Source organism: Podarcis raffonei, chromosome 15 (genome assembly GCF_027172205.1).
Source record: "Podarcis raffonei isolate rPodRaf1 chromosome 15, rPodRaf1.pri, whole genome shotgun sequence".
In the NCBI taxonomy this organism is placed as follows: Eukaryota; Metazoa; Chordata; class Lepidosauria; order Squamata; family Lacertidae; genus Podarcis; species Podarcis raffonei.
In genome coordinates, this window is record NC_070616.1 from 44685650 (window position 1) to 44706177 (window position 20528).

Here is a 20528-nt window from a genome sequence, read left to right on the forward strand (position 1 = left end):
ATTAATGTTATCTATGCTTCCTTCCATCTCTTTGGGACTTTCCCTAATTTTAAAATCTCATTCATTACGTATATCCTGTAATGGTATTTAAAGTTGTTTGTTTAATTTCTTATAATATTTTGCTGATAGTCCATCTGGTCCTGGCGATTTTCCTGTCTTTGCTTGCTTGATTGCATCTAGTACTTCCTGAGCTGTTATCTGGGCATTTAAAATTATCAATTTATCTTCTTTAAATTTTGGTAAATTGTTGTTGTTTGTTGTTTAGTCGTTTAGTCATGTCCAACTCTTCGTGACCCCATGGACCAGAGCACACCAGGCACTCCTGTCTTCCACTGCCCCCCGCAGTTTGGTCAAACTCATACTGGTAGTGTCTATAACACTGTCCAACCATCTCGTCCTCTGTCATCCCCTTCTTCTTTCCCAACATCAAGGTCTTTTCCAGGGAGTCTTCTCTTCTCATGAGGTGGCCAAAGTATTGGAGCCTCAGCTTCAAGATCTGTCCTTCCAGTGAGCACTCAGGGCTGATTTCCTTCAGAATGGATAGGTTTGATCTTCTATACTCTGGTTTCTCTTCAGATCGTATAAATCTTTCGCCTTTTTCTCTATCCCCTTTTCACATCCTTTCCTATATAAATCTGTAAAATGTTTAACAAATGTTTTCCTGATTTCTTTTAGATTATCTATTATTTTTTCATTTCATTTATGGTATTTTTCATTTATGGTATTTTAATATATGGTATTTATGGTTGTTGTTTTTTTTGCTAATTTTTATTCATTTGCCATGCTAATAATTTCCCTGGTTTATTCACATGTTCAAAATATTTTTGTTTCATTCTTTTAAACTTCTACTTAATTTCATAACTGATGATTATTCGATAATTTCGTTGTCCCTGAGGGGGGCAATGACAATAAAGATATTATTATATTATTATTAAATATTGTGTTTGTAATAATTTTATTGCTTGCTTCATGGATTCTTTATTTGGTTTACTTATTAATTCTCTTTCTTTCTTCATTTGGGCCTCTAAGATTTCTCTTTTCTGGCATCCCATACTGTCTGAACATTGGTCTCTTTATTAAGATTTAACTCAAAATAGTCTCCTAATACTTTTTCTGCTTTTTCTAAAAAGTTCTGATCATCTAATAAATCTTCATTCAGTCTCCATCTTAAGGTGGATTGATTTTCATTTTGCAATTCTAAAAATAAGGGATTGTGATCTGAAATTTTTCTGATTTCTATTTTCCTCACCTTTAATTCTAACTCTTTAGACATCCAGATCACATCTGTTCTTGCACTGCTTTCATGCACATGTGAATGGAAAGTGAATTCCCTATCTAATAGATGTTTGCTTCTCCAAGTATCTATCAAATTTAAATTATCTACCATTTCGGAAAAAGTTTTTGGGAGACTGCTTTCTTTGGTGTCTTTCTTCCTAATTGTTCTATCCACTTCCAATGACCAGACCCCATTCAGATCACCCATCAGTATAATTTTTTGATCTGCAAATTCCATTAAATCTGTTTCCAATTTCTTATAAAATTCTGCTTTTTTCTCATTAGGGGCATAAATTCCCATTAATAAGATTTTTTCACCATGCACTACAATCTGTACCGCCATAACTCTTCCTTGATCAGCTTTAAACATTTGTTTGGGCTCAAATTTTGGTTTAATATTAAATACCACTCCACATTTTTTTGGATTTATCTGCTGTTATGAATTCCATTCCTAATTTTTTATTAATTAGGACTCTTTTATGTTTCCTCGCAATATGTGTTTCTTGAAGACAAGTTACATCTAAATTTTGTTTTAAAATTACATGTTGAATTTTGTTCCTTTTGCATTATTGTTTAAGCTGTTTACATTCCAACGCACAACCTTTAAATATGCCATTATGTTTTTACTGTGTCTTTTTCTCTAAGTCTTATCTATGTTTTCCCATTGTCTTGATTATTTAATTTATCTATCACCCCTCCTGTTGCTCCTACTATTGGTCCTTCCCCTGCTCCACCCCCTGCTCCAAGTGGTTCTGGTACATTATATGGATTGTCAAAGTCAAAATCTTTACCACATTTTTGCCAGAATTCCCAAGCTTGATCTTCATTTGCCAATCTGTAGTTCTTACATTTGTACGTGAAGGAGAGTCCCTCTGGGAATTCCCGTCTGAATTTGATGTTGGCTTTGAGCAATCCATTTGTTATGTAATGGAATTTCTGGCATTTTTGAAGCAATCTGGAAGGGATCTCTTTAAACATGGCGACCAGGTTACCGTCCACCTGGAGTCTGTTTTTATAATATTTTTGGACCATAGCGTCCTTAATTTTTTTTATTTTTTATTTTGAAACAAACATTACCAAACCGTTTCCAGGTTGCTTTCTACCTTTAGCTGACTGACCACACCTGGTAGCAGCTCTGTATAATTCCTTCCACTTATGCCTGATCCTCCTCCAGCCACTCAGCAAATGTCTTAGCTATATATGTCATTAAGTCCTGATCCCCCTCATTTTCTGGGAGACCTCTTATTCGGAGAACATTAGATTTTTGTCTCATTTCTAAAAGGGCAAGCTGGTCCTCAAATTGGTCCTGCCTGCCAGATAGTCCTCTTATGTTTCACTTTATTACCTCTTGTTCTTCCTTCAATTCTTCAGTCACTTTTTCCATTTTTTGAGATTTGGTTTCCAAGTTTTTACCCATATACAGTGGTACCTTGGGTTACATATGCTTCAGGTTACATACACTTCAGGTTACAGACTCTCCTAACCCAAAAATAATACCTCAGGTTAAGAACCTTGCTTCAGAATGAGAACAGAAATCGTGCTCCGGCAGTGCGGCAGCAGCAGGAGGTCCCATTAGGTAAAGTGGTGCTTCAGGTTAAGAACCGTTTTAGGTTAAGAATGGACCTCCAGAATGAATTAAGTACTTAACCTGAGGTACCACTGTACTCTCAATCTGCTTTCCATGTTCCAGGTCATGGATCTCTTCACAAGTGTACACATTCTTTACATATATTGCTACTTCTCCTCCCTCCCTGTTTTGTCTGTTTCTTTTGAACAGGTTATACCCCTCAATCCCTACATTCCAGTCATGGGTCCCACCAGGTTTCAGTAATGCCTACCAGGTCATATTTGCCATCTTGTATTAAAAGCTTCAATTCGTCTTGCTTGTTTCCCATACTCTGTGCATTTGTGCACAGACAACTGAAACAGCAAGTTGTTCTATCCAGCTGCTTCCTTCTGGTAGTTTCTTGCCCTTTAGCAGGTTTCTGGAGCACCACCTCAGTTTCCTGTGCATCTAGGTGCAATGTTATCAGGTGTTCTTCTGTCATCTGTAATGTAATGTTGTTTCCCTCCCCCTCAGGATCTTGCGCAGGTGAACTTTCAGGATGCTCTCTGCATAAAGTGATTCCTGGGATGGGGGTGGGGATTCTGTTGGGGCTGGGGCTGCTTTGCCAGTTGTAGGGCCCTGGCCAGAGCTGCCCTGTATTGCTCCTGTCACCTTTTGTCCTCTTGTTGTTGCATGTGAAGCTGAGAAGAGTCTGGTGCCTGTCAGGGGCTTAGGCAGTAATTTTAACTCTTGCTGGTTGTGTCTGTCAGAGTGTGACCACATCCTTCCTTTCTTGTGCATGTTTATCATATCAACACTTTTTATAAAAAAGAAAGCCTTTTTATTTATAGCTTTTTAGTTCTGCCTTCAAAAAATGGAGGCTATCAGATTTCTTTTCTTTTCTGTTTAAGCAAGCATTCTGTCTCCATGGTTGCAAATGCCCTTGGGATACCCCAATTGCGATTCTGGCTGTATGGCAGCTGCTCTTGGTCAAAGTCCCTGATAAATAGCAGCATTGCTAAGTGAGAAGGGATCTTGCCAGCTTGGAGGAGACACCAGTCAGGACGCTCCCACAAGAGGCAGTGACTGCCATCAACTCTGATAGCTTTAAAAGAGGATTAGACAAATTCACAGAGAAGGATGTCAATGACTTCCAGCCACAACAGTTATGTATTACCTCCTCTGTTGGAGACGGTAAGCCTCTGAAAGCGAGTTTTGGAGAAATACAAGTGGGCAAAGTGCTGCTGTGCTCAAGTCCTGCTTCTGGGCTTCCCATGGGCATCTGATTGACCCCTGAAAGAACAGGATGTTGGACTAGATGGGCCTTTGGCTTGACCCTCCAGGCTCTTCTTAGAGTCTTAAGTTCTAAGCTAGACACACGTTGTTGTTTTTTTTATAAAGATGAAGAAGAAGAGTTTGGATTTGATATCCCGCCTTTCACTCCCTTTAAGGAGTCTCAAAGCGGCTAACATTCTCCTTTCCCTTCCTCCCCCACAACAAACACTCTGTGAGGTGAGTGGGGCTGAGAGACTTCAAAGAAGTGTGGCTGGCCCAAGGTCACCCAGCAGCTGCATGTGGAGGAGCGGAGACGCGAACCCGGTTCCCCAGATTACGAGACTACCGCTCTTAACCACTACACCACGCTGGCTCTCGATATTTATTATATAAATAATAAAGATATTTATTAAGTTTCCAATTTTATACAAACAAAAAGAAAAAAAGCAAAAAGTTTAAAAGCACATACAGTTCACAATACTTAATTTTCAATGACATATTTCCCTGACCTCCTCATACCTCCCCTTCTCGTATTCCAATTCAAATTATTTACTCAGCAAATCCTTATCTCAAAACATTGCAGCTGGAAACCCCTTAATTTCAATCCAACATCATTCAACATTCTTTAATTTTACAATATTTCTGTAAATAGTCCTTAAATTTCTTCCAGTCTTCTTCCGCCGACTCTTCTCCCTGGTCACGGATTCTGCCAGTCATTTCTGCCAATCCCATACAGTCGATCATCTTCATCTGCCATTCTTCCAGAGTGGGTAAATCTTGCGTCTTCCAATACTTTGCAATAAGTATTCTTGCTGCTGTTGTAGCATACATAAAGAAGGTTCTATCCTTTTTTAACACCAACTGGCCGACCATGCCCAAGAGAAAGGCCTCTGGTTTCTTCAAGAAGGTATATTTAAATACCTTTTTCAATTCATTATATATCATTTCCCAGAAAGCCTTAATCTTAGGGCACGTCAATCAAAGGTGAAAGAATTTGCCTTTGGTTTCCTTACATTTCCAAAATTTATTATCGGGCAAATGATAGATTTTCGCAAGCTTGACTGGGGTCATGTACCACCTGTGTATCATTTTCATAATATTCTCTCTTAAGGCATTACATGCCGTAAACTTCATGCCTGTGGTCCATAACTGTTCCCAGTCAGCAAACATAATATTATGTCCAACATCTTGTGCCCATTTAATCAGCAGATTTAACCGTCTCATCCTGAGTATTCCATTTCAACAGCAAATTATACATTTTTGACAAAGTCTTAGTTTTGGGTTCTAACAGTTCTGTTTCCAATTTAGATTTTTCCACCTGGAAGCCAACTTTCTTATCCAAATTGTAAGCCTCTATTATCTGATAATAATGAAGCCAGTCTCACACTTTATCTTTTAATTTCTCAAAACTCTGCAATTTCAATCTGTCCCCTTCTTGCTCCAAAATTTCCCAGTATTTTGGCCATTTGGCCTCCATATTAAGTTTTTTCTGAGCCTTAGCCTCCATTGGTGACAACCACCTTGGGGTTTTATTTTCTAGTAAATCTTTGTATCTTGTCCAAACATTAAACAATGCTTTCCTGACAATATGGTTTTTAAATGCCTTATGTGCTTTAACCTTGTCATACCACAAATATGCATGCCACCCAAACACATTATTAAAACCTTCTAAATCCAAAATGTCTGTGTTCTCAAGAAGCAGCCACTCTTTCAACCAGCAGAGTGCTGCTGATTCATAGTAAAGTTTAAAGTCTGGCAGGGCAAATCCACCCCTTTCCTTTACATCAGTTAATATCTTGAATTTTATTCTGGGCTTCTTGTCCTGCCAGACAAATTTAGAAATGTCTTTCTGCCACTTCTTGAAACAGTCCATTTTGTCCAAAATTTGCAATGTTTGAAACAAAAACAACATTCTAGGCAATACATTCATCTTTATAACTGCAATTCGACCCAACAAGGAAAGCTTCAAACTTGACCAAATTTCTAAATCTTTTTTCACTTACATCCAACATTTTTCATAGTTATCTTTAAACAAATTCCCATTTTTACCTGTCATATTAATCCCCAAGTATTTCACTTTCTTAACCACAGTCAGTCCTGTTTCATTCTGAAACTTCTCTCTTTCAATCGGTGTTAAGTTTTTCTCAAGAACCTTAGTTTTTAACTTGTTCAATTTGAACCCTGCAACCTGACCAAATTCTTGAATTAATTCTAAAACTCTTTTAGTACTAGATTCTGGCTCCTGTAGCGTCAAAACTAGGTCATCTGCAAATGCTCTCAGTTTATACTGTTTAGATCCGACCTGTATACCTTTAACCATCTGGTCCCTTCTGATCATATTCAGCAAGACCTCCAGGACCGATATAAAAAGCAAAGGGGAAATTGGGCATCCCTGTCGTGTCCCTTTTTCTATCTTAAATTGTTCCGTAACCACATTATTTACAATTAATTTGGCCTTTTGTTCAGAATATATTGCACCTATACCATTCTCAAAGCCATGGCCTACCCCCATACCCTGTAAGTTCTTTTTCATAAAACTCCAAGAAATATTGTCAAAGGCCTTCTCCGCATCCACAAATATCAAAACTGCTTTAGTATTTATATTCACTTCTAACTTTTCCAAAATGTCAATTATATTCCTCAGATTATCAGATAAATGTCTTCCCAGTAGAAAGCCCGCTTGGTCCTTATGAATCTCTTCAATCAATACTTTTTTCAATCTCTTAGCCAAAATATCAGCAAAGATTTTGTAATCCACATTTAATAAGGATATGGGATGGTAGTTCCTAAGTTGAGTCTTTTCAGTCTCTGTTTTTGGTATTAGTGTAATATAAGCCTCTTTCCATGATTCTGGCGCCCTTTTCCCTTCCAAAATTTCATTACAGACTTCCTTCAAAGGTTGTAATAACCACTCTTTCAAAGATCTGTAGTATCTGGAAGTCAACCCATCCGGTCCTGGAGACTTGCCTAGTTGCATATTTTGAATGGCACCTTCTATCTCCTGGTCAGATATTTTACAGTTCAACATTAATTTACTCTCTTGTGAGATTTTTTGTAATCCATTTATCTTCAAAAATCGATCAATGTCCATTTCATTCTGTGGCCCTTGTGCATATAATTGTTTAAAATACTTCTGGAAGCAATTTCTAATCTCAGTTGGATTATGTATGTCTTTTCCTTCTACTTCTAAATTTGTAATAGTATTTAATTTTTGTCTTTTTTTCAATTGCCAAGCCAATAGTTTCCCACATTTATTCACTGATTCAAATGTCTTTTGTCTCATTTATTTAATTTTCCATTCTATTTCCTGATTCATCAATTCCATATATTGTACTTGATATAACTTTATTTCTTTCAAGATCTCCTGCGACTTTGGCTTTACTCTCAGTTTTTTCTCTCCTTCTTTTATTTTCTCCAAAATTTTATCCTTTTTCTCATTTCGGCTTCTCTTTTTTATTGCATTCTGTTGGATCAAGAACCCTCTCATCACAGCTTTACTTGCATCCCAGATTACTCTTTTTTCAACATTAGTAGTCATATTTATTTCAAAATAGTCTCTCAAAGTTTTTTGGGCCTTTTTATATACTTCTTCATCTCTAAATAAAGTGTCATTCATCCTCCATCTAAAGGAACCGGGTGTTATTTGCTTCATCTCCATCTTTACAGCGTTATGGTCTGAGCAAGTTTTAGGGCAGATTTCCACTTTCTTTATCTTTGGTGCCATTCCTCTAGTAATCCAGATTTGGTCAATTCTAGTCCATGTCATCTTAGCTTCAGAGAAAAAAGTTCCCTCTCTCCCCAGGGGGTTCTTAGTTCTCCAGATGTCAATCAAATCCATATTGTCAGTCAATTCAAAGAAAGTTTTTGGTAGTCTACCATCTTTGGTGACTACCTGTTTTTGTGCCTTATCCATATTTGTAGATACAACTCCATTCATGTCCCCCATCAAGATTATATTATAGTCCATATAGTCCAAAAGAACCTCATGCAACTTCTTAAAAAATTCAGATTTCCCCTCGTTCGGTGCATACACCCCTACAATCAAAAATTTCTCTCCTTGAAATTTAATTTCAATAGCCAAATATCTTCCTTGTTCATCTTTAAAAATTAGTTTCGGTGAAAATTTCTCCTTTGCATATATCACCACTCCTCTCTTTTTGACCTTATCAGACGAAATAAATTCTTGTCCCAATCTCTTATTGATAAGTATTTTCCTGTGTAACCTCATTACATGTGTTTCCTGTAGACAAATCAAGTCCAATTGTTCTTTTCTTAATATATGAAAAACCCCTTTTCTCTTTCGAGGGGAGTTAAGTCCATTACAATTCCAACTTAGAAGTTACAGAGCCATGATGAGTTACTTAGTCTTCCCTCCGACTGCACCGAGTTGTTGTTCTTCTTCTGTCGGTGGTATGTCTTTCCCTGGGCCAAGAAGTCCGAATGATAAATTTGCTAGGTCTAAAATTCCTTTTCCTGATGCAGTTGGTTCCTCTCCAGCTTCCACTTCCTTCTGTAAGTCCTCCTCGTGATCTTTCAAAAATTTGTCTTTATCATTCACTGACCTTATTCTTATTTTTCTTCCTTTATATTTAAAAGATAGACCTTGGGCAAATTCCCATCTAAAAAGTATTCTGTTTCTTCTCAGTAAAACAACAAGATCTCTGTAATAGGCCCTTACATCAAAAATATATTTGGGTATATCCTTGAAGATCTCCACAAATGAGTCTTCAATTTCCAAAGTTCTTTGATAGTGCAAATTTAAAATTTTGTCTCTTTCTTCTTTTGTTCTTAAGGTAATCAAACAATCTCTTGCTTTGTTCTTTCTTTGCGTTGTTGTTGCCCGTCTCAAGATCAGAGTTCTCCTAACCAAATATTGCGGGTGGCAAAGTCTAATGAGGATAGAAACTTACCTTCTACACAACCCTGTTCTACATTCAATGGATTATATACGTTGCCTTTTTTCTTTTGTTGTTTATTTTACTGGATAGTGTGGTTGGGTCGGGTTTTTAGTTTTTTATTGTTTAGTTTTGAGGTTTTTTTGTTTGTGGGGGGAAGGCATGTAGGGGAGTGGGAGAGAAATAGTAGAGATGTGAAAATGTGTATATAGCTGGGATGGAAAAAGTAGATAGGAATAAGTTCTCTCTCTCTCTTTCTCTCTCTCTCATATAGTGCATAATGAAAGCATGCAGTCCCCTCCCTCAGCAGGCCCACCAGCTTGGCCCCAGGACCTTATGCACATGTGCATCTGATATCAGCACACGCGGCCCCAGCGGGGAAAAATGTGGGTGCCTGGCCCCTTCTTGGGGAAACTTGTGGGGCCTGGGGCACCCAGCCCCCTCCCCCAGTGCCTATGTCCTTCAGGAAATGGTGACGGCCACCGGCTTGGATGACTTTGAAAGGGGGTTAGACTAATTAATGGAGGACAAGGCTGCCAATAGCTGCTAATCATGATGCTTGTATATGACCTCCTGTATCAGACATGGTAAGCCTCTGAGTGCCAGTCACTGGGAACAGGAGCGGGAGAGAGCTGTGCTCCTCACGTCTTGCTAGTGGGCTGCTGCAGAGGCGGCTAAGATGAGTCGCAACGCCAGCATGGTGTAGTGGTTAAGAGCGATGGACTCATAATCTGGTGAACTGGGTTTGTGTCTCTGCTCCTCCACCTGCAGCTCCTGGGTGACCTTGGGCTAGTCACACTTCTTTGAAGTCTCTCAGCCTCACTTGCCTCACAGAGTGTTTGTTGTGGGGGAGGAAGGGAAAGGAGATTGTGAACCGCTTTGAGACTCCTTGAGGGGAGTGAAACGCGGGGTATCAAGTCCAAACTCTTCTTCTTCTTCTCTTCTTCACGTGCCAGAATGCCTCCCTCTCTTGCACTTCTGCTGCCCGGTGCAGGTGCTCTCCCCACTTTACAGGCAACCAGCTGGCTCTGAGGATGGGGCACAAGGCCCACCTAGCTGTGTCCGCTGTCCTTTTTGAGGAGGAAGAAGCAGCACCTGAGGCAGCCATCTTCCTCTGCCTGGTGGTGCAGCCGGCCTTGGCAGAAGGGGAGGGAATTCTCATGTGCGCTCAATAATTTGCTCCCACAATCCTCTGTCAGCCCATGAAGGTCCATAGGAACCACACTGGGTAGTTTGGCCAGAGAATTCGAAAACTGTCTCACCAGGGTAGAAATTCCATGTCGTATTGTTTGGGAAAGCAAATGTGACAAATTCACAGTTGCCCTGAACTTTGTGGTGGCTTCATAATAAGCTCTTCAAAGTTTCCCTTTAGCAGGGGGATTCTTTGTGACTTTGCTTTGGGACTTGCCCTCCAATCACAGTGAGTGAGGAAGGAAATCGGAGAGGAAGACGCTGTCTTGGGTTGGGACAGGGTCTGAAAGCTAAGCAGGCAGAGCACTCTTGGTGGACGCAGGGACTATTCCTCTTTTTCTAGTATAGTTGTTAGAAGAAGCCCATGTCACTAGGCCTAGGGTCTGCTTGATGCCCATGGAAATAAATCGTGTTTGTGAATATCTACCTACCTGGTCATCTGTGGTGAATAAGAATATGAGACTTTTCAAAGCATTGGTGTGGCTGAGAGACTAGGGTAAAGGTCAAGAACCCCTGGACAGTTAAGTCCAGTTAAAAGCTCATCTTGCTTCAGTCTGAGGGAGCCGGCATTTGTCCGCAGACAGATTTCCAGGTCATGTGGCCAGCATGATTAAACTGCTTCTGGCGCAACGAAACACCATTATGAGTGCCGTAGAGCACGAAAATGCCATTTACCTTCCCGCCACAGCAGTACCTATTTATCTACTTGCACTAGTGTGCTTCCGAACTACTAGATTGCCAGGAGCTGGGACAAAGCAACACCCCGTTGTGCAAATTCGAACTCGGGGACACACACGGGTGGTGCTGTGGTGTAAATCACTGAGCCCCTTGGGCTTGCCAGTTGAAAGGTTGGCATGGCTGAGAGACTAAAGCTCTGTGGGGTGCCTTGCCATGAATTGAATTTCCCTAGATGATCTAAGTGAGCTTATAGACTGACCCAAGATGTTTCAGGGCTGGCAGCAGAAAAACCAGGCATCATTCCTAATGAACATGAGACATTGGGAAGTCCTTCTTTGAAATTCACAGGAGGTATGCATGGTTCTGTAAGTAGAATATGCGTCTGGTTCTCCTCCATCACAATATTTAATACATGGCATTTAAAAACCCAGTCAATTAATCAGATTCTGTTGTACAGTCACAGACTTGTAAAAAAACAAAATAATACAATTTCTAACATAACATGAGTTAAAATATATAGTACATATATAAAATAAGAAGGAGAAAAACAACCAAAACTGCACTTAAACAGACACATCCTTTTATGAATCTTTGCAGCAGAAAAGATAAATTTAGCAACAGTTTCCATTACTGTTTTTGTATGGATTTGCCAATAAGTAAGTCAGCCCTTCCTGGGTGTTTTAGTAAGACAGAAGTAAATAATCACTTATACATACAAAAATAATACATAGGGTTTCTCTTGCTCATCCCACAAGGGCAAAAAAAAAAGTAAAAGGGGAAGAAGTGTGGGTTATAAATTTGAAATAATTTGGTTGCTCTAATGGTGTTGCTCTTATTTATGGCTCTAAATGTGTATTTATATGCTGTGTTCAAGGGCATCCAGGTAGTTTACAACCAAAATACTAAAAAAAAATTTAAGGAAAATGATATCTCTTAGGCATTCCTTGGAATAGACTCCTCCTCTTGTAATATAAACCAATTTATAAACCATTTTCCTGCTTATATTTTGGGTTGGCTGTAAGATTGCAGCTCTGGTTGTGTTTTCCAGCATAAGGCCGGCCCTATCATTGGAGTGTGGGATGGCTGCCTCAGGCAGTTAATTCAGAGAGTGTCAGGGAGAGGTGCTTGTGAGATATTCTGCCTCAGGTGCCTTGGTTTGAAGAGGGGAATATCATGTCAGGCAGCACTATGTCTTGTGTTGGCCCTGCTCCTGCACAAACCTTGAAGTGGTCAAGAGCTGAGCAAGAGCACACTCAAGGAAGTGTATGTAGGAAAAGTTACCAATGTGCCCGTAAGCCAGATCCACCTGCCTTCTGTTAGGCAGCCAAAATGTGCCATCCTTCAGATGCTACTTCTTCAACTGCTGCACATAGTGATAAACTCTTTCACCTGCTACACAATTCTTAATGAGAAGGCATTTCCAGATGAATCAGCAGCAGTTAAAATCATATATAAGCAAACTCATTTCAGCAGGTTGGAATAGCCAATCCTTTAAGGCAGTGGTTTTCAACCAGTGTACCGTGGCAGCCTTGAATGATGGTCAGAGGTGCCATGGGCAACACTGGCCTCTGTCCATCTTTCTTTCTTTCTTTCTTTCTTTCTTTCTTTCTTTCTTTCTTTCTTTCCCTCCCTCCTCTGATGTCCTCTCACGTCTCATAGAATCATAGAATCATAGAGTTGGAAGAGACCACAAGGGCCATCGAGTCTAACCCCCTGCCAAGCAGGAAACACCATCAGAGCACTCCTGACATATGGTTGTCAAGCCTCTGCTTAAAGACCTCCAAAGAAGGAGACTCCACCACACTCCTTGGCAGCAAATTCCACTGTCGAACAGCTCCTAATGTCAGGAAGTTCTTCCTAATGTTTAGGTGGAATCTTTTTTCTTGTAGTTTGGATCCATTGCTCCGTTTCCGCTTCTCTGGAGCAGCAGAAAACAACCTTTCTCCCTCCTCTATGTGACATCCTTTTATATATTTGAACATGGCTATCATATCACCCCTTAACCTCCTCTTCTCCAGGCTAAACATGCCCAGCTCCCTTAGCTGTTCCTCATAAGGCATCGTTTCCAGGCCTTTGACCATTTTGGTTGCCCTCCTCTGGACACGTTCCAGTTTGTCAGTGTCCTTCTTGAACTGTGGTGCCCAGAACTGGACACAGTACTCCAGGTGAGGTCTGACCAGAGCAGAATACAGTGGCACTATTACTTCCCTTGATCTAGATGCTATACTCCTATTGATGCAGCCCAGAATTGCATTGGCTTTTTTAGCTGCCGCGTCACACTGTTGGCTCATGTCAAGTTTGTGGTCAACCAAGACTCCCTCCCAAAGGCTTGCACAGCTGTTTGTTGCAGCAGCCCTGGCTATAAGCTCTGCAGGTGAATGGTGCCTCTAGGAGGCCCCTCTCTTTGGGGTGTGGGGGGGCAGACCCGCTGAAAGAGGCGGTCATTAAACCGCTTCTTAAAAAAACATCTTTAGACCTGGCCATTATGGCCAACTATCGCCCAGTCTCAAATCTTCCATTCTTGGACAAGGTGATTGAGTGGGTGGTTGCTGAACAACTCCAAGCACACCTGGAGGATGCGGACCATTTGGATCCCTTCCAGTTGGGATTCAGGCCTCACCATGGGACTGAAACTGCCTTGGTTGCGCTGGTCGATGATCTCCGGCGGGCTAGGGACAAAGGTGAGAGCTGTTTCCTAGTTCTGCTGGATCTCTCAGCGGCCTTTGACACCATCAACCATAATATCCTTCTGGACCGTCTAGAGGGGCTGGGAGCTGGGGGCACTCCTTTCTCCTGGGCCGTGTCCAGAAAGTGGTGTTGGGGGATGAGTGTTCAGACCCCTGGGCTCTCACTTGTGGGGTGCCTCAGGGTTCCGTCCTCTCCCCCATGGTTTTTAATATCTATATGAAGCCACTGGGAGAGATCATCAGGGGGTTTGGGCTGGGTGTTCATCAGATGATACCCAGCTCTACCTCTCTTTTAAATCAGAACCAGTGAAGGCGATGAAGGTCCTGTGTGAGTGCCTGGAGGCGGTTGGAGGATGGATGGCGGCTAACAGATTGAGGTTGAATCCTGACAAGACAGAAGTACTGTTTTTGGGGGACAGGGGGCGGGCGGGTGGGGGGGACTCCCTGGTCCTGAATGGGGTAACTGGGCCCCTGAGGACCAGGTGCGCAGCCTGGGAGTCATTTTGGACTCACAGCTGTCCATGGAAGCACAGGTTAATTCTGTGCCCATGGAGGCTGTCTACCAGCTCCATCTGGTACGCAGGCTGAGACCCTACCTGCCTGCTGACTGTCTTGCCAGAGTGGTGCATGCTCTAGTTATCTCCCACTTGGACTACTGCAATGCACTCTATGTGGGGCTATCTTTGAAGGTGACCCGGAAACTGCAATTAATCCAGAATGCGGCAGCTAGATTGGTGACTGGGAGTGGCTGCCGGGACCACATAACACAGGTCCTGAGAGATCTGCATTGGCTCTCAGTACGTTTCTGAGCACAGTTCAAAGTGTTGGTGCTGACCTTTAAAACCCTAAATGGCCTCAGTCCTGTATACCTGAAGGAGCGTCTCCACCCGCATTGTTCAGCCCGGACACTGAGATCCAGCACTGAGGGCCTTCTGGCGGTTCCCTCATTGCAAGAAGTGAGGTTACAGGGAACCAGACAGAGGGCCTTCTTGGTGGTGGCACCCGCCCTGTGGAACGCCCTCCCTTCAGATGTGAAGAAAATAAGCAGCTATCTTCTCTTTAAAAGACATCTGAAGGCAGCCCTGTTTAGGGAAGTTTTTAATATTTAATATTTAATGCTGTATTGTTTTTAACACTTGATTGGAAGCCGCCCAGAGTGGCTGGGGAAACTCATCCAGATGGGTGGGGTATAAATAATAATTATTATTATTATTATTATTATTATTATTATTATTATTATTATTATTAATAATAAAAGGGGGTGAGGGGCTGCCGGCTCTGCAGGCGGGGGGGGGGGAAACATAACTGGGCTCCTGAGCCCCATTGGGAAGCTGCAGAAAGAATGTAGTTGGTCAAGGGAGCCAGGGACTCAAAAAGGTTGAAAACCTCTGCTTTGAGGTCATTTTAGAATCAGCACATCCCACTTAAGGAAATTCCACAGGCCACCACTAAAAAGGCCCTGTCCTTTGTGGCTTCTGGAATGATATTATTTGAATAGTGGACACTTAAGTGGGGCCTCTTCTGACCAGTCTTGGAGCCCAGGAAAGTTCACACAGTGCTCTGTCAAATAATGATGTCAGCAGCACTGACCAGCATGGGCGGGTTTTGTCACTCGACTGAGTCATGAGATGTAGAGACCTCTGTAGCAAGAATAAAGAAGGGTGGTGGGGCATTGTACAGGGCACCTATGCTTGCAAAAGGCCTGGTTCACATCTCTCTGTATCTGTGCTTCACAGGGTGATGCTAGAAGGAGCCCGGAATGCCTTATGTGGATCGTCAGAACCGAATCTGTGGGTTCCTGGACATTGAGGACAATGAGTCCTGTGGGAAGTTCCTGCGAAGATATTTCATCCTGGATACCCAGGCCAATAGCCTTCTGTGGTACATGGACAATCCCCAGGTAATGCCTGTCCTCAGAAGTAGACACCAGTGAACCACCTGAAAGCAGCAGCCTTTCTGTGACATTCTTCAGGTCCTTTGTAGAGTCCCCCCTCCCCCAGTCCTGTTAGATTTATATAGAAATCATGAGATAAAAAGAAGAAGCACATTCCAGTGTCTCAGTGCCCCATTTGGTAAAGCAACTGAGATGGATGTTGAGGTGCTACTTCTTTATCACTGAGACTCAGCCCAAACTGGACTCAATGTTAATTGTATGACAGCAGTTGATGTGCATGTGTAAGGATTTAAATACTGACCATTGGGTCTGGAATGTGTGCAGCATGCAAAAGCTGTTGTTTGCTCCCTTGTGCTTATCCAAGGCACCATTTCCTTGGAATGAAGGACAGTGGGAACTGGGATATAGGGCCAAACTCTTGCATCCAACTCTCCCAGACACAACGCCTGGCCTGTTGTTTCCCATCCATATAACGTTGTGGCATCCTGTCAGGTGAGGTGGGAAAGGGCCCATCCATTTGTATCTATGGCAACAGGGCAACCTCTTTGGATATGGTAAATAGCATCCTGAAGTGGCCAGCCAAAGTCATTGCCTTGACAAAGGAACCAATTTGGCTGGTTCAGTAACCTCTTCCACTAAGTTCTAAGCAGGCTTGGGAAGGGCCCAAGATATAATCCAGACTGACCTCCTTCCCCATAAACTGTGACTGTATAAATCTCTGAACTATATTTAAGTCAGGTTGCTGTGGCCCTTGCAGTACAGCAGGATGAGCACCACCAGTGGAGGTGAGCTGTTAGATGTTTTCTCCCATTAATTTCCATGAATGGTCAGGGACGGTGGGACAATAGTAGTCCAACATGTCTGGAGGGCACCAGGTTGAAGAAAGCTGTGCTGCACATTCTTGATTCACATGTACACATTTCAGTGGGCGCCAGATAAAGACCTACCTCTTTTGTCCAGGATTTTGTGGGGTAGTAATCTCCATGGGATGTTTGACTGCTGCTACCGTGATGACCTATGGGTGGTCTTCTATCCTCACCCACTCTTGGTTCTGCTGAACTTGGTTGTATTTTAATGTTATGGAAATTGTTTTATGTTTTTTATTGTCCTACAACCTGCCCTGTGATCACACGATGAGGGGTGGGTAAAATAATATTACTGACAATGGAGCTTAAGCTGCTCATGAGATGTGATCCTGGCACCTCGTAGCCTCAGGCTGCTTGGCTCTTATTGGAGTGATGCTGCAGGTCTCCCCGCTTTCTGGTTCTGCCAGTTATGTGGGCAGATTTCTATCATGGGCATGTGTGGAGAAGGTGGGTTGGACTCGATGATGTTTCAGATAATTTCCAGTGTGAGGCTAAGAACCCAAGAGTATAGGAAGAGCCTGCTGCATCTGGCCAATGGCTCATCCCGTCTACCCTCCTGTTCTCAAAGTGGCTGACCAGATGCCTGTGAAAAATCCACAAGCAGGATTTGAGCACAAGATCCCTCTTGCTCCTGTGCTTTCCAATGACTAGAATTCAGAAGCATTGTAAAACATAGCTCCATGAATTTGTCTAATCCTCTTTTAAAGCCATGCAAGTTGATGGCCATCACCATATCCTTTGGGAGCAAGTTCCATCGTTGAACCATATGCTATTCAAAGGACTTTCTTTTTTCTGTCCAGAATTGTCTAATGTTCAGCTTCATTGGAAGTCCATGTGTTCTAGTTTTATGAGCATGTCCCCATTGCAGCAGGTCCTGGTGGCTCCCTTTTGCAGTGTGGGCCCCTGGCAGATGCCTGACCATGCCACCGCTTAATGCCAGCCCTGCTGTCCATTGCTATAGCTGCAAAGAGGGTCCTATGCTAGAGCAGTTGCTTGGGCAGCAGGGAGATGTTTCTCTGTTGATGGGGCGGGGGCAGAAAGCCAGGCTTCTTATATTTATAGCAGGGCTGGCCAATCCAAAGGCTTAGTTCAAGCTGTCAATCAGCATAGTTGATGTTTTGCACCTCTGCTCCTTTCCATTCTCCTAAGGCCACAGCACTTACCTTCTATGGTAACTCAGACCCAGCTCCTGTCTCACACTCCAGAACACCAGACAGAACCCTGCAAACAGGATCTCAAGTCTGGATGCTGCCACCAGACATCAAAATAGACACTCACACACAGCAGCTCTTGTGAAGCTCAGCTTCATGAGCTGAAAGAGGAAATCTGACCCAGCGGTTTGCTGTGACTCATATCATGCCTTGAACTGTCTGAGCATCTTTGCAAGGAAGCCACAACAAAAAGTCTTGTCTGGGAAACCCCCTTGGACAACTGGACTTTGCAAGCTGAGAACTGAACAAAGTCAGTTTAGAAGCTGGTATGGGATCTGCACCCCTTCCTTTGCACTCATCCATTTGAAGTAACTACCACAGATTTTATTCAGTATCTATCCATTTAGTATTTTAAAAGGAACAGTAGAACAAGGGCTCAGTGTGCTATAACACACGCGGGCAGAAGATTTAGACAAGAACAGTTGTCCATGAACAGTTGATGGGATTGTCCTCATGGGCTCTGTTCAGCCATGAAACATAATGTGTGATGCTTGGCCAGGTATTTTCTCTTGGCCTGATGCTCAGCAAATTTACAGATGACACCAAACTGGGAGGGGTAGCTAATGCTGCAAAAAACAGAATCAGAATTCAAAATGACATTAACAGATTGGAGAACTGGGCCCAGGCTAATAAAAATAATCTCAATAGGGACAAATGTAAGGTTCTGCACTTAGGCAGGAAGAACCAGGTGCACAAATACAGGTGAAACTCGGAAAATTAGAATATCATGGAAAAGTTCATTTATTTCAGTAATTCAACTTAAAAGGTGAAACTAATATATGAGATAGACTCATGACATGCAAAGCGAGATATGTCAAGCCTTTATTTGCTATAATTGTGATGATCATGGCATACAGCCGATGAAAACCCCAAATTAACAATCTCAGAAAATTAGAATATTAAATGAAATAATCAAAACAAGGATTGCAAATATTGGACCTCTGAGAAGTAGAAGCATGCATATGTATTCAGTACTTGGTTTGGGCCCCTTTTGCATCAATTACTCCCTCAATGCGGCGTGGCATGGATGCTATCAGCCTGTGGCACTGCTGAGGTGTTATATGGAAGATCAGGATGCTTCAATAGCAGCCTTCAGCTCTTCTGCATTGCTCGGTCTCATGTCTTTCATCTTTCTCTTGGCAATGCCCCATAGATTCTCTATGGGGTTCAGGTCAGGTGAGTTTGCTGGCCAATCAAGCACAGTAATCCCATGGGCATTGAACCAGGTTTTGGTACTTTTGGCAGTGTGGGCAGGTGCCAAAGTCCTGCTGGAAAATGAAGTCAGCACCCCCATAAAGCTCGTCTGCACTCCAAAATCTCCTGGTAGACGGCTGCGTTGACCCTGGACCTAATGAAGCACAGTGGACCAACGCCAGCTGATGACATGGCTCCCCAAATCAACACAGACTGTGGAAACTTCACACTGGACTTCAAGCATCTGGCATTATGTGCCTCCCCATTGTTTCTCCAGACTGTGGGTCCTTGGTGCAAAATGAGATGCAAAAGCTGCTCTCATCAGAAAAGAGATTTGGGCAGCCATACTCCAGGGCAGGCAGGCAGTGGGCCAGATCCTCCACAGCTGCCTTCTCCAACATGGTGCCTTCCATGGTCTCCATCTCACATCAGCCCCAGCCAGCATGGCCAGGGGTTAGGGGTTTAGAGGACGCTAGGCTGCTTAAGAAGGCTGCTCCAGTCGCTCAATTTTAGCATCCTTGCCATTGGTCATCACTAATTCTAAATAAGCAATCTGAGGGTTTGATTGTTCATTGCCACTTGACTGATTGACTTCTTAACCCATTTCAGAACTTGGCTGTGGGGGCCAAAGCAGTGGGATCTTTGCAGCTGACCTACATCTCGAAGGTAAGAACAAGGTGGAGATACGATTGGCAGGAACCTGGCAGAGCCTGTTGCTCTTCCCCACTCTTCTAGCCCTCAAGGTTTTTTTGCTATTGTTTTAAGCCCACCAGTTCTGTGCTTATAACTATGGGTGCACTTACTCTTATAACCATTTGAGCTTGTGACAGCATAGGCAAAATCTGGTTGGATTTGGTTTGGTTGGATGAGCTATTTTCAGATCCCTGGTCAAGGATGGCACCATTCCTGCATTCTTTATATTGGTTTGCATGCCCCAGTGCTGCTGAGTAGGCATTCAGCTGCAATAGCAGCGTATCCATAGCTGGACACAAAATGCCCCCACTCCCACTGGGGACAAACCTGTTTCTCATTGCCCAGCATAACCCAGTGATTCACAAATCCTCAGTTGAGGAAAGTGTAATTTCTCAGGGGAAAGAGGAAGCCTTTGCCTAATGTGGAGGAAGAAGGCAGAACTATGATGCTGCTGCTGGGGCAGAGAGCAACCCAGGGGTCAGGGGGCCAATTGCAAAGTGTTCCATTTCTAAAATGTTAGCTTTACCCACTTATTAACAGCCAAGTTTCTAGTCCACGGGCGGGGGCAATTGTGACCCTCCAACTGTTGTTGGAGCCTAACTCCCCACAGCCCCTGCCAGCATGGCCGGTGCTCAGGGATTATGGCAGTTGTTGCCCTACATCAGGAGGGGCGCAGTCTTCCCCATTCATTCCTGTTCTGGTCCTTTGGCTGCAGAGCCGTGTGTTGCTGTCAGTGAACACTCACTTAAGTACAGGGCCGTCTTAAGTATATCCGGCGTTGTGCTGCAAAGATCCTCCGGCAGCCACCCCCACCCCCGTTTCCCAGAGTTGCGAACCTTTTTACGGCGCTGCCAGCAGCTTTGTGGGGCTGGAGGAGGTGGGCAGCGGCTGCAGGGCGGCTCCTCTGGCAGGGAAGAGGCGAAGGCTCCGGGTGTGCTGCTGTTTCAGCAAGGCGGGCAAGGGCGGCAAGCGGATGCTGGGAGGCGCCGCACCCCTCCTCTGCCTCTTCCCTGGCACCCTCCAGAACTTGGCCCCCTGGCGTCCCACGCCACTTGCCTCTATGGGCAAGACGCCCCTGGTTAAGTATCCTGGACCTGTGACAAAGGCTGCCCCTTGCCTGGAT

General features: G+C 43.2%; 1 protein-coding gene across 2 annotated transcripts in view; it reads left to right on the forward strand.

Annotated features, from left to right (window-relative positions):
* The window catches only part of PLEKHA2 (pleckstrin homology domain containing A2), a 79595-nt gene that overhangs the window by 22796 nt on the left and 36271 nt on the right, over positions 1-20528 (forward strand). For both annotated transcript variants that reach the window (XM_053366819.1, XM_053366818.1), the window contains exons 2-3: positions 15284-15447; positions 19322-19378. In XM_053366819.1, coding sequence (XP_053222794.1) covers positions 15307-15447; positions 19322-19378 — 198 coding nt within the window. In that variant the 5' untranslated portion in view covers positions 15284-15306. The remainder of the gene's footprint in view (positions 1-15283; positions 15448-19321; positions 19379-20528) is intronic.